This window comes from Pipistrellus kuhlii, unplaced genomic scaffold (assembly GCF_014108245.1).
Source record: "Pipistrellus kuhlii isolate mPipKuh1 unplaced genomic scaffold, mPipKuh1.p scaffold_m20_p_3, whole genome shotgun sequence".
Taxonomy (NCBI): Eukaryota; Metazoa; Chordata; class Mammalia; order Chiroptera; family Vespertilionidae; genus Pipistrellus; species Pipistrellus kuhlii.
In genome coordinates this window covers 1,740,880-1,756,575 of record NW_023425529.1, presented here as the reverse complement: position 1 = coordinate 1,756,575, position 15,696 = coordinate 1,740,880, and the positions used below count along the sequence as shown (strand labels likewise).

General features: G+C 61.9%; 2 protein-coding genes across 3 annotated transcripts in view; one reads left to right on the top strand and one right to left on the bottom strand.

Moving 5' to 3' along the window:
- The window catches only part of APOBEC3A (apolipoprotein B mRNA editing enzyme catalytic subunit 3A), a 37,427-nt gene extending 32,148 nt beyond the window's left edge, over positions 1 to 5,279 (bottom strand). The window contains exons 1-5 of one of the 2 annotated variants that reach the window (XM_036455790.2): positions 5,222 to 5,279; positions 4,355 to 4,496; positions 3,031 to 3,316; positions 2,487 to 2,602; positions 2,081 to 2,232 (exon numbers count right to left, since the gene is read on the bottom strand). In XM_036455790.2, coding sequence (XP_036311683.2) covers positions 2,218 to 2,232; positions 2,487 to 2,602; positions 3,031 to 3,316; positions 4,355 to 4,496; positions 5,222 to 5,250 — 588 coding nt within the window. In that variant the 5' untranslated portion in view covers positions 5,251 to 5,279 and the 3' untranslated portion in view covers positions 2,081 to 2,217. Of the gene's footprint in view, positions 1 to 2,080; positions 2,233 to 2,486; positions 2,603 to 3,030; positions 3,317 to 4,354; positions 4,497 to 5,221 lie in introns of those variants that run through there. The other variant, XM_036455789.2, reaches the window with a different exon arrangement.
- The window catches only part of LOC118728856 (DNA dC->dU-editing enzyme APOBEC-3G), a 49,586-nt gene that overhangs the window by 20,808 nt on the left and 13,082 nt on the right, over positions 1 to 15,696 (top strand). Inside the window, exons 3-4 of the mRNA XM_036455781.2 lie at positions 15,145 to 15,260; positions 15,525 to 15,540. Coding sequence (XP_036311674.1) covers positions 15,145 to 15,260; positions 15,525 to 15,539 — 131 coding nt within the window. The 3' untranslated portion in view covers position 15,540. The remainder of the gene's footprint in view (positions 1 to 15,144; positions 15,261 to 15,524; positions 15,541 to 15,696) is intronic.

Sequence of the window (15,696 nt, the reverse complement as noted above, 5' to 3'; positions counted from 1 at the left end):
GCACATTCCCAGTAGGGGGTGTGCAGGAGGCAGCTAATCAATGTTTCTCTCTCATCGATGTTTCTATCTCTCTATCCCTCTCCCTTCCTCTCTGTGAAAAATCAATAAAATACATTAAAAAAATAAAAGGCGGCAGGTTTCAGATGGAGAGGCGAGGGTGAGGGTCCTTCCTGCTGAGGGGTCACTGGCTGGAGAGAGTCCGGAGGGAGCAGCGGAGCAGGAGAGGGCCGTCTCGCTTCCCACGGGGATGACACATCTCACCCCCCAGTGGCAGCTCCACCGCTGTCATCAGCGAGGCTCCCAAACACACTCCCTGGCGTGGCTCAGTCCCTGGTCACACCGCACGCCGACGACACTGGCTGTGACAGCTCTTGTCGTTGTCGTCATGTTGCAAGGACGGCTTCCCTTCCTCCTCTTCCTCACGGTTCCACTTTCGACCACGTCTGACCAGGCATTCAGATTTCAATGGCTGAAAATCTTAAATGTCCTTTCTCACCAAAACAGCGACCAGGCCAAGAGCAATCCTGGTGCGTCTGCGTGGATCTGACTGGCCTTCTCACCTGGGAACCCGTTTGGGACAGGACGCCCTCTGCCCTTTGGGGAAAGGCGTTCCTTCTTGGAAATGTGAGCTCCGCAGCCTCCTCTGTCCGTTCTCTGTTTCCTGGGGTATAACTGACAGCTAAGTGCAGGACCTGGGCTTCCAGGTGGCATAACCATCACCCAGACAGGGGGGGGGAGGGGCTCTGTCCAGTATCCCAGATGGGAGTCCCTCGTGTCCCCTCCCAGCTGTCCCTCCCAGGGAACCCGGGTTAGCACGTCTAGGACCACAGGCTGGTTTTTGCTTGACTTTGGACTTCACAGAAATGGGGACAGTATGCAGCTGTGGAACGAAGACCTTAGCGCAGTCATGGCCTCACATTTCTGTCTGCTGCTGGCAGAACCCACAATGTACCAGCATCAGAGTTGGCCCCAGACAGACAGCACACAAAGGTCCATTTGCCACATCCTTCTTCTGGATGACACTGCACAAGTGTCCAGTCAGTAAACGTGATCAGGGGCAGGTTCTGTTGGGTGTAGTCTTCAAACATCTCCATTTGACTGAGCGTGACTATTTTGGTTTACACTTGGCTGATGATTCCACAGATAAGCCAAGGTGGCTGGATCCAAGCAAACCCGTAGGAATGCAGCTAAAGAGAGGATCTCCTTACCATCTGAACTTCTAGGAAAGAGCAGGAGGAAGCAGGGCCCGCCTCAGGAAGGGGCCACGGCTCCTCCTCTGCACCCCCAGCCGCGAGGAACCGGGGGCAGAAGGGGGACACTTTGTGTTCCAGGCTCCAGTGTGACCTGAGCCCAGCTGGTAGAGGCGGTCTCCGAGGGGCTGCCCCTCTGTCCCGCTGACTGTGCCCGCGGCTCCTCTCAGACCAGCCTGTGCCGGCCCCACGCTGCCTCCCAGGGGCCGTGCCCAGCTCGGGGTGTGGGGCCCAGGCCGCCCGCAGGGGGAACCAGGCTGCTCCTTCTCAGGCGGCTCCTCAGGTCCCACCAACAGTGTGGAGGTGGTTGAGCAGCAGGAATTCCTGAGACCACTGCCCCCCACAGGGGGACCCACAAAAGAGAGAGCCCTTTGCACTTTGCCGGTGTTTATTGAACCGTTTGGACTTCCTGCTACACTTACAGATGAACAGACATTTTGTGGAAGATTCTTAATCATTTATGTTATCGCTCTAGATCACATGTGTCAAACACAAGGCCCGCAGGCCAAATCCGTCCCGCCAGGCCTTGCAATGTGGCCCGCACCGCGCTGTCATCACTGCACTCCGCTGCGTTTCCATCACAATGACAGTTTATGACTGTTCAGTAAACAATTCGGCCCGAGATTTAGGCTGGATTTTAGATTTTGGCCCCTTCTCTGATTGAGTTCGACACCCCTACTCTAGATTAAAAAACAATAGAAAAATCATTATTTCCCTAAAAAGTGATTCAGACAGTATGAAATAGAATGCTACCGGTGTGTGTTTGGAACACATCACTGCTCTTAAATGACAAGTAAATGGATCAGATTTTTAAAAATTCCTCAGCAGCCCGTTGGCTGCCTCTGCTGGTCTCTGTGGGTCCAGGTGGAGATGCGTCATGTGATGCTTTTTCATTTCTTGAAGAAAATGTTTTATTCCTCGTTCAGCAGAAGACCCCCGGCCGCTCAGAGAGACGGATGTCCGTGCTTCAGTTTTCCGGATTCTGGATGGAGGAGGAGGAGGTACAGGAAGCAGGAGTGAGGCAGGTGGGAAGGTGAACAGAGCGGAGTCTGGGCGGTCACAAAGGGGGGGTGGGGAGGAAAAGGGGGGCAGGAGGGGAGAAAGCAGAGGGACTTGTGAGGCCTGAGGGGGGGATGGAGCTGGGCCCAGGAGGGAGCAGGTGACCCAGAGGGGAGACAGCCCAGGGAGAGAAGGGCAGGAGGTGGGGGCGGGGGAAGCAGGAGGGAGGGATCTCACCCTGAGAATGGTCTGCAGCTGCTGAGATTGTTCTTGTATTTGTTCTTCCATGTTAGGCCAGGGCTCGAACGGCTGGCCCTGGCTGTCCATGAAGGTGTCCCAGCAGTGCTGGTGCTCTGATGGGAACAGGGAGGGGACGGTGAGCACCTTCCAGAGTGCAGGGAGGGCCCAGGTCTCTGACTCTGGGGACACACCCTCCCCACCAGAATCTCCCGCCCCCTTCCCTCTCCTCCCCAGGCACTGAGCTCACCCTCACATCCTTTCTTCCCACTGGGACTGGAATCTGAGGCAGCCCCAACCCTTCTACCAGGAAGGACCTGGTCCTTATGGCACAGGAACCCCCCTCCTCTCCCCAGGACCCCTCTCTTCCTTGATCTCTCCTCCAAGAGACTCTGTCCTCTCCAGACCCAGCACCGCCCCCTGCAGGCAGCTGACAGGCGTCCCCACCCAGATTGTCCTCCTGCCCCCTCTGTGCAGCCTTTCCCCAGCCTCTCTGCCCGCCCACCTCCCCTCCTCCCCTCCCCGTCAGGAGTCTCCTGCTGACCATTGTGTGTCATGATGGCAAGTTGGGCCCCAGCGTCCCGCAGGTCACACAGCCCACGTTCATATCCCAGGAAGTAGGTATAGACGCGAGCAGCGAAGATGTACAGTTTCACGTGGCTGTTCTTCTTCAGGAATTCAACCAGCTCCGGGACACAGTCAGGGCAGGGGCTCCAGGAGATGTACCAGGTGAGTCTGTACTGCTTCTCCTGATCCAGGGGCCAAGAAGGGAACAGATCCAGGAAGCACAACTCTGCATGACGGCGGGGTAACCAGGGTGTGTCCGCACCCTGAGCACAGAGGGGGGAGAAGAGGGATCTGTCACGTCCTGTGAACCGGGAGGGGGCCAGCCTGAGGCAGGCGAGGCCCTGGCCTCCAGCACAGAAAGAGGGGCACGGCTCAGCGTCAGGAGGAATGCTGTTTGGACGCAGGATCTACACGGTCAAAGGCAAGGCACTCAGGAATCACACATCAGCGTTCACAACGGGCACAGGGCAGAGAGGCCTCGTTCTGCACCCGCACACCATGGCTCCCGGGCTCTGAGACTGACCAGTCCCCACTGAGCTTGTTGCCATTTCACTCACCATGGGATTGCAGTAGCTTTGATTTTTAAATAATTAAATAAATAGTGGGGGACAGAGGGAAGAGGCCACTGAGCCCCAGGTCCTGGGCCTGATGCCACACAGGGGGGTGCTTCCTGCAGGCAGGGGGCTCTGAGTCTGCTCCCCGACCTCCAGCTCCCTCCTGTGCACCCGCTGGTCCACAAGCTTCTACTCTGGGCCCCCCCTCCCCCCGCCCTTGTGCTGAGCCCAAGGGTGAGACAACTGTGCGGGGAAGAGGGGGAGGCACCGAGGCAGAGGTGAGAACACACAGGGGAGCGTTGTGTGGGGCTCACAGGTTGTGGAGACCAGGGGCTCAGGGAAGAGGAGGCAGTCAGCACTGGGGGTGGGGGGTGGGGGCCTGGGAAGCATCTTGGGCTGCGTGCAGCTGGCAGTGCTCTTGTGGGACCACAGCCTGCCGGCTCTCCCTGGAGGCACTGGGGGGCGCACTGGGACAGCTCGGGCTCTCTGGCCATGGCTGCTGGGCGGGGCCAGGGTAGAGCCCACCCTTGTCCAGGTGTCTTTCCCTCTGCCTGCCCCTCCTCAGCGGCACAGCAGGAGGGACAGGCTGAGCCTGGAGGCCCTGGGACCCTGTGCCTGCCTCCTCAGGTGTGGGGCAAAGCTGCCCATCACAGCAGCTGAGGGCCCAAGGGACATTGCTCAGAGGACACCCCAAGGCCATGGCAGCCTTCCCCCTGCGTCCCTGGGGCCTGCCTGCTGGGCCCTCACCTGGTTGCGCAGGTAGTCCCAGTGCTCCAGCACTGGGGTCCAGGCGTCCCCCTCCCGGACCTCCACCTTGTAGCACAGGTATGTTTTGTTCGCCCTGACGTCACAGAAGTTTTCCTCGAAGGTGTTTATGTCCATCAGGCGTCTGTGGGCACAGGCAGGAGGAACCCAAGGGGATCACCCTGTTCTCCTCCCCTCGCCACCCAGATCCCAGCTAGGCCCACAGGATGGCCATCCACTCACTGAGCTGGAGCCCCTAACCTCCCTCTCTGACCCCTGTGGGGGCTCCTGGGATGTCAGCCCAGCCCTGTGGTCAGGGTTTCCCGGGGAGCAGGGCAGGGGCTCAGAGCTGTGACGGGGCCTCTCCTGGCATCACCATCCTGCCCTCCTTCCACTGAACCAGCCCTGCCCGCTGCCGACCATGGCGCTCTTTCCTCACGTCCTCTGGGCTAACCCGAGCCCCAGGGAGCATCAGGGACAGGTGGCCCCATCGGGGAAGAACAATGCCAAACTGGTCTCTCCCGGTGTTTCCCTTCTCGTCATGAAAACAATCATGTCCTTACAAAACAAAGACATAACCCTGAACGTGACCTCCTAGGGCCCCAGTTCAGGGCAGAGAAAATAGATTTTATGGGAGACGGAGGGAGAAGAGAAACAGGAACTCACAAGGGTGATCCCCAGATTCTATCCGGGGGCCTAGGGAAGGGGGTAGGACAGGTCAGCTGGGCATCAGCTGAGGGGTCCTGGCTGGACATAGAAGGGCCATCAGGAGGGATGGGAGAAGCAGGGGGCCCTCGGGGAGAAGGCAAGTCCCCTCCAGGGAGCCAGGAGGAGGGCTCAGAGGCAGGGCTGCTCAGGGGCCGGTGGTACCTGGCTCTGGGTGCTGGGTTGTCCGCCATGTCTCAGGTCCTTCCCCTTCTCTGTGGCCATGGCCTGTCCTTCTCCTGTGTTGCACCGCTGAGCCCCACCCCTTCTCAAAACTCAAGACTCATGCCACCCAATGGAGTCAAAGATAAGGAAACTCCCCAAATGTCTCATCAGTGCCCTCAGGGCAAGTTAGATTTTCATTTCTCTGTTCTGACAATGGCCTTCCCTGGACTGACCTTGGGCCGGTGAGGTCCCAGGAGGTTGGGCCACTGTGGGCAGCGCGGCACAGCCAGGCAGGAGGTGAGAGCGCAGGTGAGAGCACAGTGCTCCTGACTGAGGGAGGTCCGGCCCGGACACACAGCCCCACAGGACAGGCCCCAGTGCAGGGCCTGGCTGGTTGGGAGGCCAGTGTAGGGCCCTCGTGGCTGAGCCAGGGGGGCTCTGCTCTAGAGAAAGGGCAGGCGGGACCCAGGTGAGCGCAGCTCTCCTCAGGAGCCACCCCGTAAGGGAAGGGCCTGGGCTCGGAGCCTGTGTCCGCCATCACCCAGAGGAGAACAGAGAGGCTCCCTCAGGCGCGTCCAGGATGGCCTGGGAGCAGGAGGAAGCAGGGCCCTCCTCAGGAAGGGGCCACGGCTCCTCCTCTGCACCCCCAGCCGCGAGGAACCGGGGGCAGAAGGAGGACACTTTGTGTTCCAGGCTCCAGTGTGACCTGAGCCCAGCTGGTAGAGGCGGTCCCCGAGGGGCTGCCCCTCTGTCCCGCTGACTGTGCCCGCGGCTCCTCTCAGACCAGCCTGTGCCGGCCCCACGCTGCCTCCCAGGGGCTGTGCCCAGCTCGGGGTGTGGGGCCCAGGCCGCCCGCAGGGGGAACCAGGCCGCTCCCTCTCAGCCGGCTCCTCACATCCTTCACACGGAGCCTGTGATAAGGGTCCCCCTCTTTCTGGGGTGGGGGCGCCCCTGCACGTGCACAAACAGGTGTCCTCGGGGGAGACTCCTCCCACCTGCCGTGTCCTCTCGACCTCGGCTGCCTGGGCCAGCCGTGCCGCCCTGCGGAGGCGCCGGGTTTGCAGGCCTGGAGCACAGACACCCGGTGTGCCTGTGGGTTCTGCTAGTGTTGCTACTGCCTTGGTCACGATCTCCCCCCGCGACACACCGTCCACACCCAGGATTCTCCGGGGACCAGGCCTGGGTCCCTGAGCATCTCCCGGGCGCTGTCTGCCCCCAGATCTTGCCCCAGGGAGGAAGGCATTCAGATCCATCCAGCTCTCCCCCTGGACCCCAAGCCTCCTCCTGTCCGCAGCCCACAAGCACTTCTGAGCCCCCCCCCCCCCTGCAATGGGGCGCCAGAGGACGGTCTCCTGGCACAAACCCTGTGCCAGACAGAGAGTGTGAGGTCCTAATGAGCACGGCCCTGTGCCCTGGGGTCCCAGGCCTACCCCGCCCTGCCCGGGTGCCCTGCAGCTGGAGGGCAGCCGCCCTGGGCCCAGTGCCACTTCGCTTGCCCGCCTGAGCTCACGAGGTTCCTCTGGGGAGTCTATGGGACCAAGGAGGGGCCATCTCGCAGGGACAGCGCTGTGCCCCCCACCCCACCCCGTCCCCGAGGCAGGTCTCACCGCCAGGCTGGCTCCTCGGCCAGCAGCTCTGAGGTCTCTGTGGCCTGTTCCCCAGGTCCCCCTCCCTCCCCGCCCCCTGTCCCCAGCCGGGCGTCCCGAGCTGCTCCCTGCTGACGCCTGGCTGCCCCTCCCCAAAGCCGGCCAGCCCTGCCCGCTGTCTTCACACCGGAGCCTGCTCTGCAGTGAGCGGCGGGTGAGGCGCCAGGAGAGGCTGTGAGGACCAGGCCGCCAGGAACACGGAGGCTCGGACCTCCTCCCAGAGGCTTCCTGTCTGTTATTTGTCCGGGGCCAACCTGGGAGGGGCCGGAGGAGGGGAGATGCCTGGGCGCCCTCCCCTCTCCGTCTCTGCTCCCCTGCGCTCCCCGGGGCCCCCATCCACCCATCCTCTCCCCGGCTCCCTGAGGCCGGCCCTCTGGGGCAGGCGACGGGGCGGCTGCTCTTCCTCCCGGGCTCCCTCAGCCAGGCCGGCAGCCGGTGCGGTACGGGGGCCGGGAGAGCCTCGTGATGGAGTGGCTCAAAGCGGCCTGGCCCACGGAGACTCCGTGAGAAGGAGGAGGAAAGGGAATCCTGTCTTTTCTGGGGAAGCACAGTCCCTCCCCACGTCTGTCTCCGGAACGTTGAGTGAGACATGTAAAGCTGTTCCTACATCCTTCTGGAGTTTTCCACCGACATGTGCAATGTTCTGAACAGAGGACGAAGGATCCAGGCCCCGGGGGAGCGGCCCCTGAGCAGGAGCCGGCCGTGCTGGGACGGGTGCAGCCCCCTCGTCAGGGAGACTGGGGACCGGGCGGTGCCCCAGGAAGCCCAGGCTGAGGGCAGAGAGCCAGGCGGGCCCACTGCCCCGTCGCTCTGGGCCCAGGATGGGTGACCAGGGTGTGTCTGCAGTCAGGGCCAGGCTGCTCTGTAGGAGGCCTCAGGCCTGCTGTCCGACACCCAGCCCAGCCCCCGAGACCCAGCCCAGCCCCCAGACCAAGCCCAGCTCCCCAGACCCAGCCCAGCCCCCAGACCCAGCACAGCCCCCCAGACCCAGCCCAGCCCCCAGACCCAGCCCAGCCCCCAGACCCAGCCCAGCCCCCCAGACCCAGCCCAGCCCCCAGACCCAGCCCAGCCCCCCAGACCCAGCCCAGCCGGGCCTCAGCAGCGTGCCCGGGCTGTCCCGCCCCCTCCAGGCCTCTGGCCCTGGGCCCCGGCAGAGCTCTGAGAGGGCCCGGGAGATGGGGTTGGGGCAGCACAGTAAGACCACCTGTCTGTCCCCTGCTCGGGGTGCCCTCCACCCAGACTAGGCACCCTGTGGATATTTTGGTCATTTATTCCCAGAAACAGAGATGGGGTGTTAGTCAGAGCCCAGAAATCAAAAGGGAAGGAGCAGAGGCGAGGCTGAGGTCCTCCCGTAAAGCACACTGGGGCAGTGTCCACATTTCCTGTTTTGGCCCGAGAGGAGGTAGGCACGGGTGTGTCCGGGGTCCCTGACGAGGTTCCTTTTTGTCACGAGTGAGCAAGCTTGTGCCTCTTGGTCTGGGCCGGGGATGGGCCGGGCCGGTTTGCCCAGCACAAGTGGGGTGAGGCCTGCTCTTGGCATATTTGTGGCTTTTAAAGTCCTGGGGACACTGAGGAGGAGCTGGCCGGTATCGGCACCCCAGGGTCACAGCCTGGAGGTGTGCGGCCTCCCACAGCCCCGAGGAGAGGGCGTGGGGGCCCTTCTCCCTGGGGGTCCTCGGGCTTCAGCCCCGGGCCCCAGGCTCCTCCTCTCTGGGTCTGCATCCTGCCCGCCAGGAGCCAGCCCGTCGGCGAGGGGACCCCCCCCACCCCCGCACAGAATCCACGCGGGAGTCTGTCACTGCTGTTCTTCACCTCACCAGCCTCCGCCGCCCCAGGGAGCCGCAGGCGGGCAGAGGGCGCCGTGTTTCTGCTCCCGGAGCCCCTGGGCCCCGTCTCCCCGGAGCTCTGTGAGGACAGCGCTGGAGGCTGGCTCCGGTCCTCAGGTCTGACAGCCCGGGGAGCTGTCTGCCCCTGTCCCTGTCATTGGCTCTGGGCCAGGGAGGGGGTGGCTCTCTCCTCTCCGACGCCCCCTCCTGGGGGTGAGACAGAGGCCGCAGGAGGCTGAGCCCCGGATCCTTGTCTGGTCCCTCTCAGCTCCCTCGGCCGTGTATACAGTAGGTGCTCAGTGTGTGCACACTCAACGACCTGCAGACTCTGGGGTTATGGCAGGGCTTGGGGGAAAGGGGAGCCTGGCTTCCACCCAGGGTTTCAGCTCAGCAGCCATAGCACCTGGGCGTTCCCGTGCCCGGTTCTCTCACACGCCCTTATTGACAATTCCTTTTTTTTTCTTCTTCTTCTTTATCCTCACCCGAGGATATTTTTACATTGATCTTTAGAGAGAAGGAAAGACAGAGAGAAATGCCGATGTGAGAGAAACACATTGATTGGGTGCCTCCCGCACGAGCCCTGAACCAGGAACTCGGCTGGAGAGGAGCCTGCAACCGAGGCATGTGCCCTTGACCCAGAACTGACCCAGAACTAAACTATCCACTGAGCCGCACCGGCCAGGGCAGAACATTCCATTTTATCAAGTCAAGAGATGCCTGGGGACTCAGTGCCTGTCTTCCCCGCTGGAGTCCTCGGGCTCCCAGTGGCTGCCCACCGGCGGGCATTGCCTCCTCCCAGCAAAAGGGAAGCACCTCGGACCCACCCCAGGCCTGGGAGCCCACAGTTCACAGTTTCAACTGGGGCTTGAGACCCCATTTGTCCTCCTTGAGGCCCTCCTGCCCCTCCGTCTGGGCGTCCCCAGCCCTGTCCCCGCCCGCCCCCCCCCCCCCGCCCCTCTCTGCAGGCCCTTCTCTCGGCATCTGGGCCTGCCCCCTCTCCTCGCTGCTCCCCATCCAGACTCCTCACCTCCGTCTCCTGAGCGGGTCCTCCTTCCACAGTCACTCCTCCCGCGGTCCCGGCCTCCCCCGTGTCTGAAGCCGCGTCAGTCTGTCCTGTGACGCGTCTCTACTGGGATTCTCTAGGGTCCGAAGGACGCGGCCTGGACTCTGGACACACCTCCTCCGTGATCGGGGACCCTGGGCCTGACCTCACCTCTGGGCCTTGGGCTCCTCCCCTCCAACACGGGGACAATGACAGCGAGGGACCGCGGGGCTGTGTGGCAGCTAAGTGACAGCGTGAGCGTCAGGGGCTTAGGGCAGAGTCTGAGACAGTTATCCCCCAACGAACGATGGTTTTTCCTTTAGGAAAAGGGGGAAACCCCTCAACCCACAGATGACCCACCAGCGCTCACCCCGTGCGGCCAGGCCCCGGGGCGGCCTCACAGAGCAGTGGTGCTGAGACCCAGGGCAGGGCCGGCTCCTGGGAAGGAACGGAGAAGGGAAGGTGCCCAGGGCAGCGTCCAGACAGAGGGGCGGGGCGGAGCAGCCACCAGGAAGCAGAGCTGTCCCCAGTCTCCGAGGAGGGCCCCCCTGGAGCAGAGGCTCCGGAGCAGACAGACCTCGGCGCCTGGGCCCGAGGGGTCAGGGCTGGCTGTCCGCGCTGCCTGCTGGCTCTGTGGCTGTGGCTGATGGCCTTCCTTCCAGAGGTGGTCCCACTGCAGGTGCCACAGACACGACAGAGATCGGGCTTGGCACATAGCTGGGCCTGGGCACCGGGCCGAAGTCTGCCTGACTTACCAAACACACACACACACACACACACACACACACACACACACACGCAAGCAGATGACAACCAGGAATCTCCTAGGCTCCCCAGACACACCCACAAGCCTCCGTCGGAGGGAAGGAGGCAGCTGACGTCACCACTCCCCAGACAGGTGTGCAAGGGCCTCATCATCGGCCGAAACCGGTTTGGCTCATGGATAGAGCATCAGCCTGCAGACTGAAAGGTCCCAGGTTAGATTCCGGTCAACAGCATGTACCTAGCAGCTGATGGATGATTCTCTCTCATCAAAGTTTCTAACTCTCTATCCTCTTTTCCTCTCTGTAAAAAATCAATAAAATATATTAAAAAGAAGAAGAAGAAGAAGAAGAAGAAGAAGAAGAAGAAGAAGAAGAAGAAGAAGGAGAAGGAGAAGGAGAAGGAGAAGGAGAAGGAGAAGGAGAAGGAGAAGGAGAAGGAGAAGGAGAAGGAGAAGAAGAAGGAGGAGGAGGAGGAGGAGGAGGAGGAGGAGGAGAGAAGAAGGAGAAGAGGAGGAGGAGGAGGAGGAGGAGGAGGAGGAGGAGGAGGAGGAGGGAGAGGAGGAGGAGAAGGAGGAGGGAGAAGGAGAAGGAGGAGAAGCGGGGAGAAGGAGAAGAAGAAGAAGAAGAAGAAGAAGAAAAAGAGCCTCATCATCAAATCAGCTCCTTGGGTTTTGATCCGTGGACTCTGGCAAGAGCCCCCACTCTGCCTGGAGGCAACTGACCAGGACGCAGTCACACTGGGAAAGCGGAGGAGCGGGCAGAGGACACGTGGTCTGACATGAGAGCAGGGTCCCCACTCCCTGCGCTGCACATGCAGGTCCCGGCAGACCTGACCCCCAGCTCCCAGTCCCCGTCGCCCGGGCCCGCGGGCTCAGAGCTCAGAGCTTTGCCCACGACTTGGGGCCTGAGACCTCGGAGAGGGGGGCTCACAGCCTGAGGTCACGGCCGAGCCCTGGGCTGGCCACGCCAGCCTGTCCTGCCGGGAGGGCCCCCACCGGAAGGCAGACCTGGGCCTCATACGGAGCAGCCTCTTGCCCGGCCAGCGTGGCCCAGTGCTTGAGCATCGACCTATGAAGCAGAAGGTCAAGGTTCAATTCCCCCGTCTGGGCACGTGGCCGGGGTTGTGGCCTCGATCCCCCATGAGGGGGTGCAGGAGGCAGCCGATCCATGATTCTCTCACCAATGATGTTCCTAGGTTTCTCTCCCTCTCCCATCCTCTCTGACATCAATAAAAATATGTTCGAAAGAAACATGCCACAAGGTGTCTTCCGATTGGATGATGAGGCTCTTGCACACCTGTCTGCTTCCTGCCCCACCGACGGAGGCTTGTGGGTGTGTCTGGGGAGCCTAGGAGATTCCTGCTTGTCATCCGCTTATGTGTGTGTGTGTGTGTGTGTGTGTGTGTGTGTCTGTGTTTGGTGAGTCAGGGCAGACTTCGGCCAGGTGCCCAGGCCCAGCTGTGTGCCAAGCCCGATCTCTGTCGTGTCTGTGGCACCTGCAGTGGGACCACCTCTGGAGGCAAGGCCATCAGCCACAGCCGCAGAGCCAGCATGCAGCGAGGAGCGCACTGGGTACAGACCAGGCTGTGGTGGGCCCGGCCCTGGGAGGCAGCGTGGGGCCGGCACAGGCTGGTCTGAGAGGAGCCGCGGGCACAGTCAGCGGGACAGAGGGGCAGCCCCTCGGGGACCGCCTCTACCAGCTGGGCTCAGGTCACACTGGAGCCTGGAACACAAAGTGTCCTCCTTCTCCCCCCGGTTCCTCGCGGCTGGGGGTGCAGAGGAGGAGCCGTGGCCCCTTCCTGAGGCAGGCCTAGCTTCCTCCTGCTCCCAGGCCTGAGGGAGCCTCTCTGTTCTCCTCTGGGTGATGGCGGACACAGGCTCCGAGCCCAGGCCCTTCCCTTACGGGGTGGCTCCTGAGGAGAGCTGTGCTCACCTGGGTCCCGCCCTGCCCTTCCTCTAGAGCAGAGCCCCTCCTGGCTCAGCCCTCAGGGCCCTACACTGGCCTCCCAACCAGCCAGGCCCTGCACTGGGGCCGTGGGAGAGGCAGGGTGGGCCGGGGCCTGTCCTGTGGGGCTGTGTGTCCGGGCCGGACCTCCCTCATCAGGAGCACTGTCCTCTCACCTGTGCTCTCGCCTCCTGCCTGGCTGTGCCGCGCTGCCCACAGTGGCCCAGCCTCCTGGGACCTCACCGGCCCAAGGTCAGTCCAGGGAATCCCGTTGTCAACAGAGAAATCAAGACCAAACTTGCCCTGAGGGCACTGATGAGACATTTGGGGAGAAAAGTTCCCTCTTCCCTGACTCCATCGGGTGGCATGAGTGTCTTGAGTTTTGAGGAGGGGTGGGGCTCAGCGGTGCCAGCTCAGTAGGTTCCAGCTGCTCTGATGGCATATAAGGCACCTCAGTCCTTGGAGCATCACAGGAGGAGGACGGACCGTGGCCACAGAGAAGGGGAAGGACCTGAGACATGGCGGACAACCCAGCACCCAGAGCCAGGTACCACCGGCCCCTGAGCAGCCCTGCCTCTGAGCCCTCCTCCTGGCTCCCTGGAGGGGACTTGCCTTCTCCCCGGGGGCCCCCTGCTTCTCCCATCCCTCCTGATGGCCCTTCTATGTCCAGCCAGGACCCCTCAGCTGATGCCCAGCTGACCTGTCCTACCCCTCCCCTAGGCTCCCGGCTAGAATCTGGGGGTCACCCTTGTGAGTTCCTGTTTCTCCTCTCCCTCCGTCTCCCATGAAATCTATTCTCTCTGCCCTGAACCGGGGCCCTAGGAGGTCAGGTTCAGGGTTATGTGTTTTGTAAGGACATGATTGTTTTCATGACGAGAAGAGAAACACCGGGAGAGACCAGTTTGGCATCTCTCTTCCCCGATGGGGCCACCTGTCCCTGATGCTCCGTGGGGCTCGGGTTAGCCCAGAGGACGGGAGGAAAGAGCGCCATGGCCGGCTGCAGGCAGGGCTGGGTCAGTGGGAGGAGGAAAGGATGGTGATGCCAGGAGAAGCCCCGTCACAGCTCTGAGCCCCTGCCCTGCTTCCCGGGAAACCCTGACCACAGGGCTGGTCTGACTTCGCAGAAGCCCCCGCAGGGGTCAGAGAGGGAGGTCAGGTGGCTCCAGCTCAGTGAGTGGACGGCCATCCTGTGGGCCTAGCTGGGATGTGGGTGGCGAGGGGAGGAGAACGGGGTGATTCCAGAGTAGCCCCATGACTTGGGTTTCTCCTGCCTGTGTCCACAGACCCCTGATCATCAGAAGTACCTACATGGACAACTTCAGAAACATACGTGAGAACCAAACTTACCTGTGCTACGAGGTGGAGGTCTGGCAGGATGACGCCTGGACCCTAATGGAGCAGTACCAGGGAATCGTGAGCACCCTGGTGAGCGGGCACAGCAGGCAGGGGTGGCCCTCACCCCCTTCCCCGCACAGTTGTCTCACCCTTGGGCTCAGCACGGGGCAGGGAGGGGGAGGGGCTGGTGCACAGGAGAGAGCTGGAGGTCGGGGAGCAGACGCAGAGCCCCCTGCCTGCAGGAAGCATCCCCCTGTGAGGCATCAGGCCCAGGACCTGGGGCTCAGCGGCCTCTTCCCTCTGTCCCCCACTATTTATTTAATTATTTAAAAATCAAAGCTACTGCAATCCCATGGTGAGTGAAATGGCAACAAGCTCAGTGGAGACTGGTCAGTCTCAGAGCCCGGGGGCCATGGTGTGCGGGTGCAGAACGAGGCCTCTCTGCCCTGTGCCCGTTGTGAACGCTGATGATGTGTGATTCCTGAGTGCCTTGCCTTTGACCGTGTAGATCCTGCGTCCAAACAGCATTCCTCCTGACGCTGAGCCGTGCCCCTCTTTCTGTGCTGGAGGCCAGGGCCTCGCCTGCCTCAGGCTGGCCCCCTCCCGGTTCACAGGACGTGACAGATCCCTCTTCTCCCCCCTCTGCTTAGGGACGCTTCCGGGATCATAACAATCAAACGAAAGTCCATGCAGAGTTGTGCCTCTTGGATCGGGTATCTTCTTGGCACCTGCTTCGGGGGATGCACTACAGACTCACCTGGTACATCTCCTGGAGCCCCTGCTTTGACTGTGCTCTGAAGCTGGTTGAATTCCTGCGGGAGAACAGCCACGTGAGCCTGCGCATCTTCATTGCTCACATCCGTATCCGTGGATGTAATGATAGGCTGCGTGACCTGCGGGATGCTGGAGCCCAACTCGCCATCATGACTTGCAATGGTCAGCAGGAGACTCCTGACGGGGAGGGGAGGAGGGGAGGTGGGCAGGCAGAGAGGCTGGGGAAAGGCTGCACAGAGGGGGCAGGAGGACAATCAGGGTGGGGACCCCTGTCAGCTGCCTGCAGGGGGCGATGCTGGGTCTGGAGATGACAGAGCCTCTTGGAGGAGAGAGTTCAGGGGAGAGAGGGGTCCTGGGGAGAGGAGGGGGGTCCCTGTGCCATAAGGACCAGTTCCTTCCTGGTAGAAGGGTTGGGGCTGCCTCAGATTCTAGTCCCAGTGGGAAGAAAGGATGTGAGGGTGAGCTCAGTGCCTGGGGAGGAGAGGGGAAGGGGGCGGGAGATTCTGGTGGGGAGGGTGTGTCCCCAGAGTCAGAGACCTGGGCCTCCCTGCACTCTGGAAGGTGCTCACCCTTCCCTCCCTGTTCCCATCAGAGCACCAGCACTGCTGGGACACCTTCGTGGACAGCCAGGGCCAGCCGTTCGGGCCCTGGCCTAACATGGAAGAACACATAGCAGATCAGTGTGATGAGCTGGAGAACATTCTCTGGGTGAGATTCCTCCCGTCTGCCCCCCTCTCCCCTGTGTTCCCCCCTCCCGCTTCACCCCCCGGGCCTGTCTCCCCTCTGGGTCACCTGCTCCCTAATTGGCCCCAGCTCCATCCCTCCCCTCAGGCCTCACAAGTCCCTCTGCTTTCTCCCCTCCTGCCCCCCTTTTCCTTCCCACCCCCCCTTTGTGACTGCCCCAGACTCCGCTCTGTTCACCTTCCCACCTGCCTCACCCCCGCTTTCTACACCTCCTCCTCCTCCTTTCAGAATCGGGAAAACTGAAGCATGGACGTCTAACTCTCTAAGCATCGACTTCCATCTCTAAATTCTGCTGAACGAGGAATAAAACACTGTCTTCAGGAAATGAAAACGCACCACAAGCCGCATCTCCACCTGGACCCACAGAGACCAGCAGAGTCAGCCAATGGGCTGCTGAGGA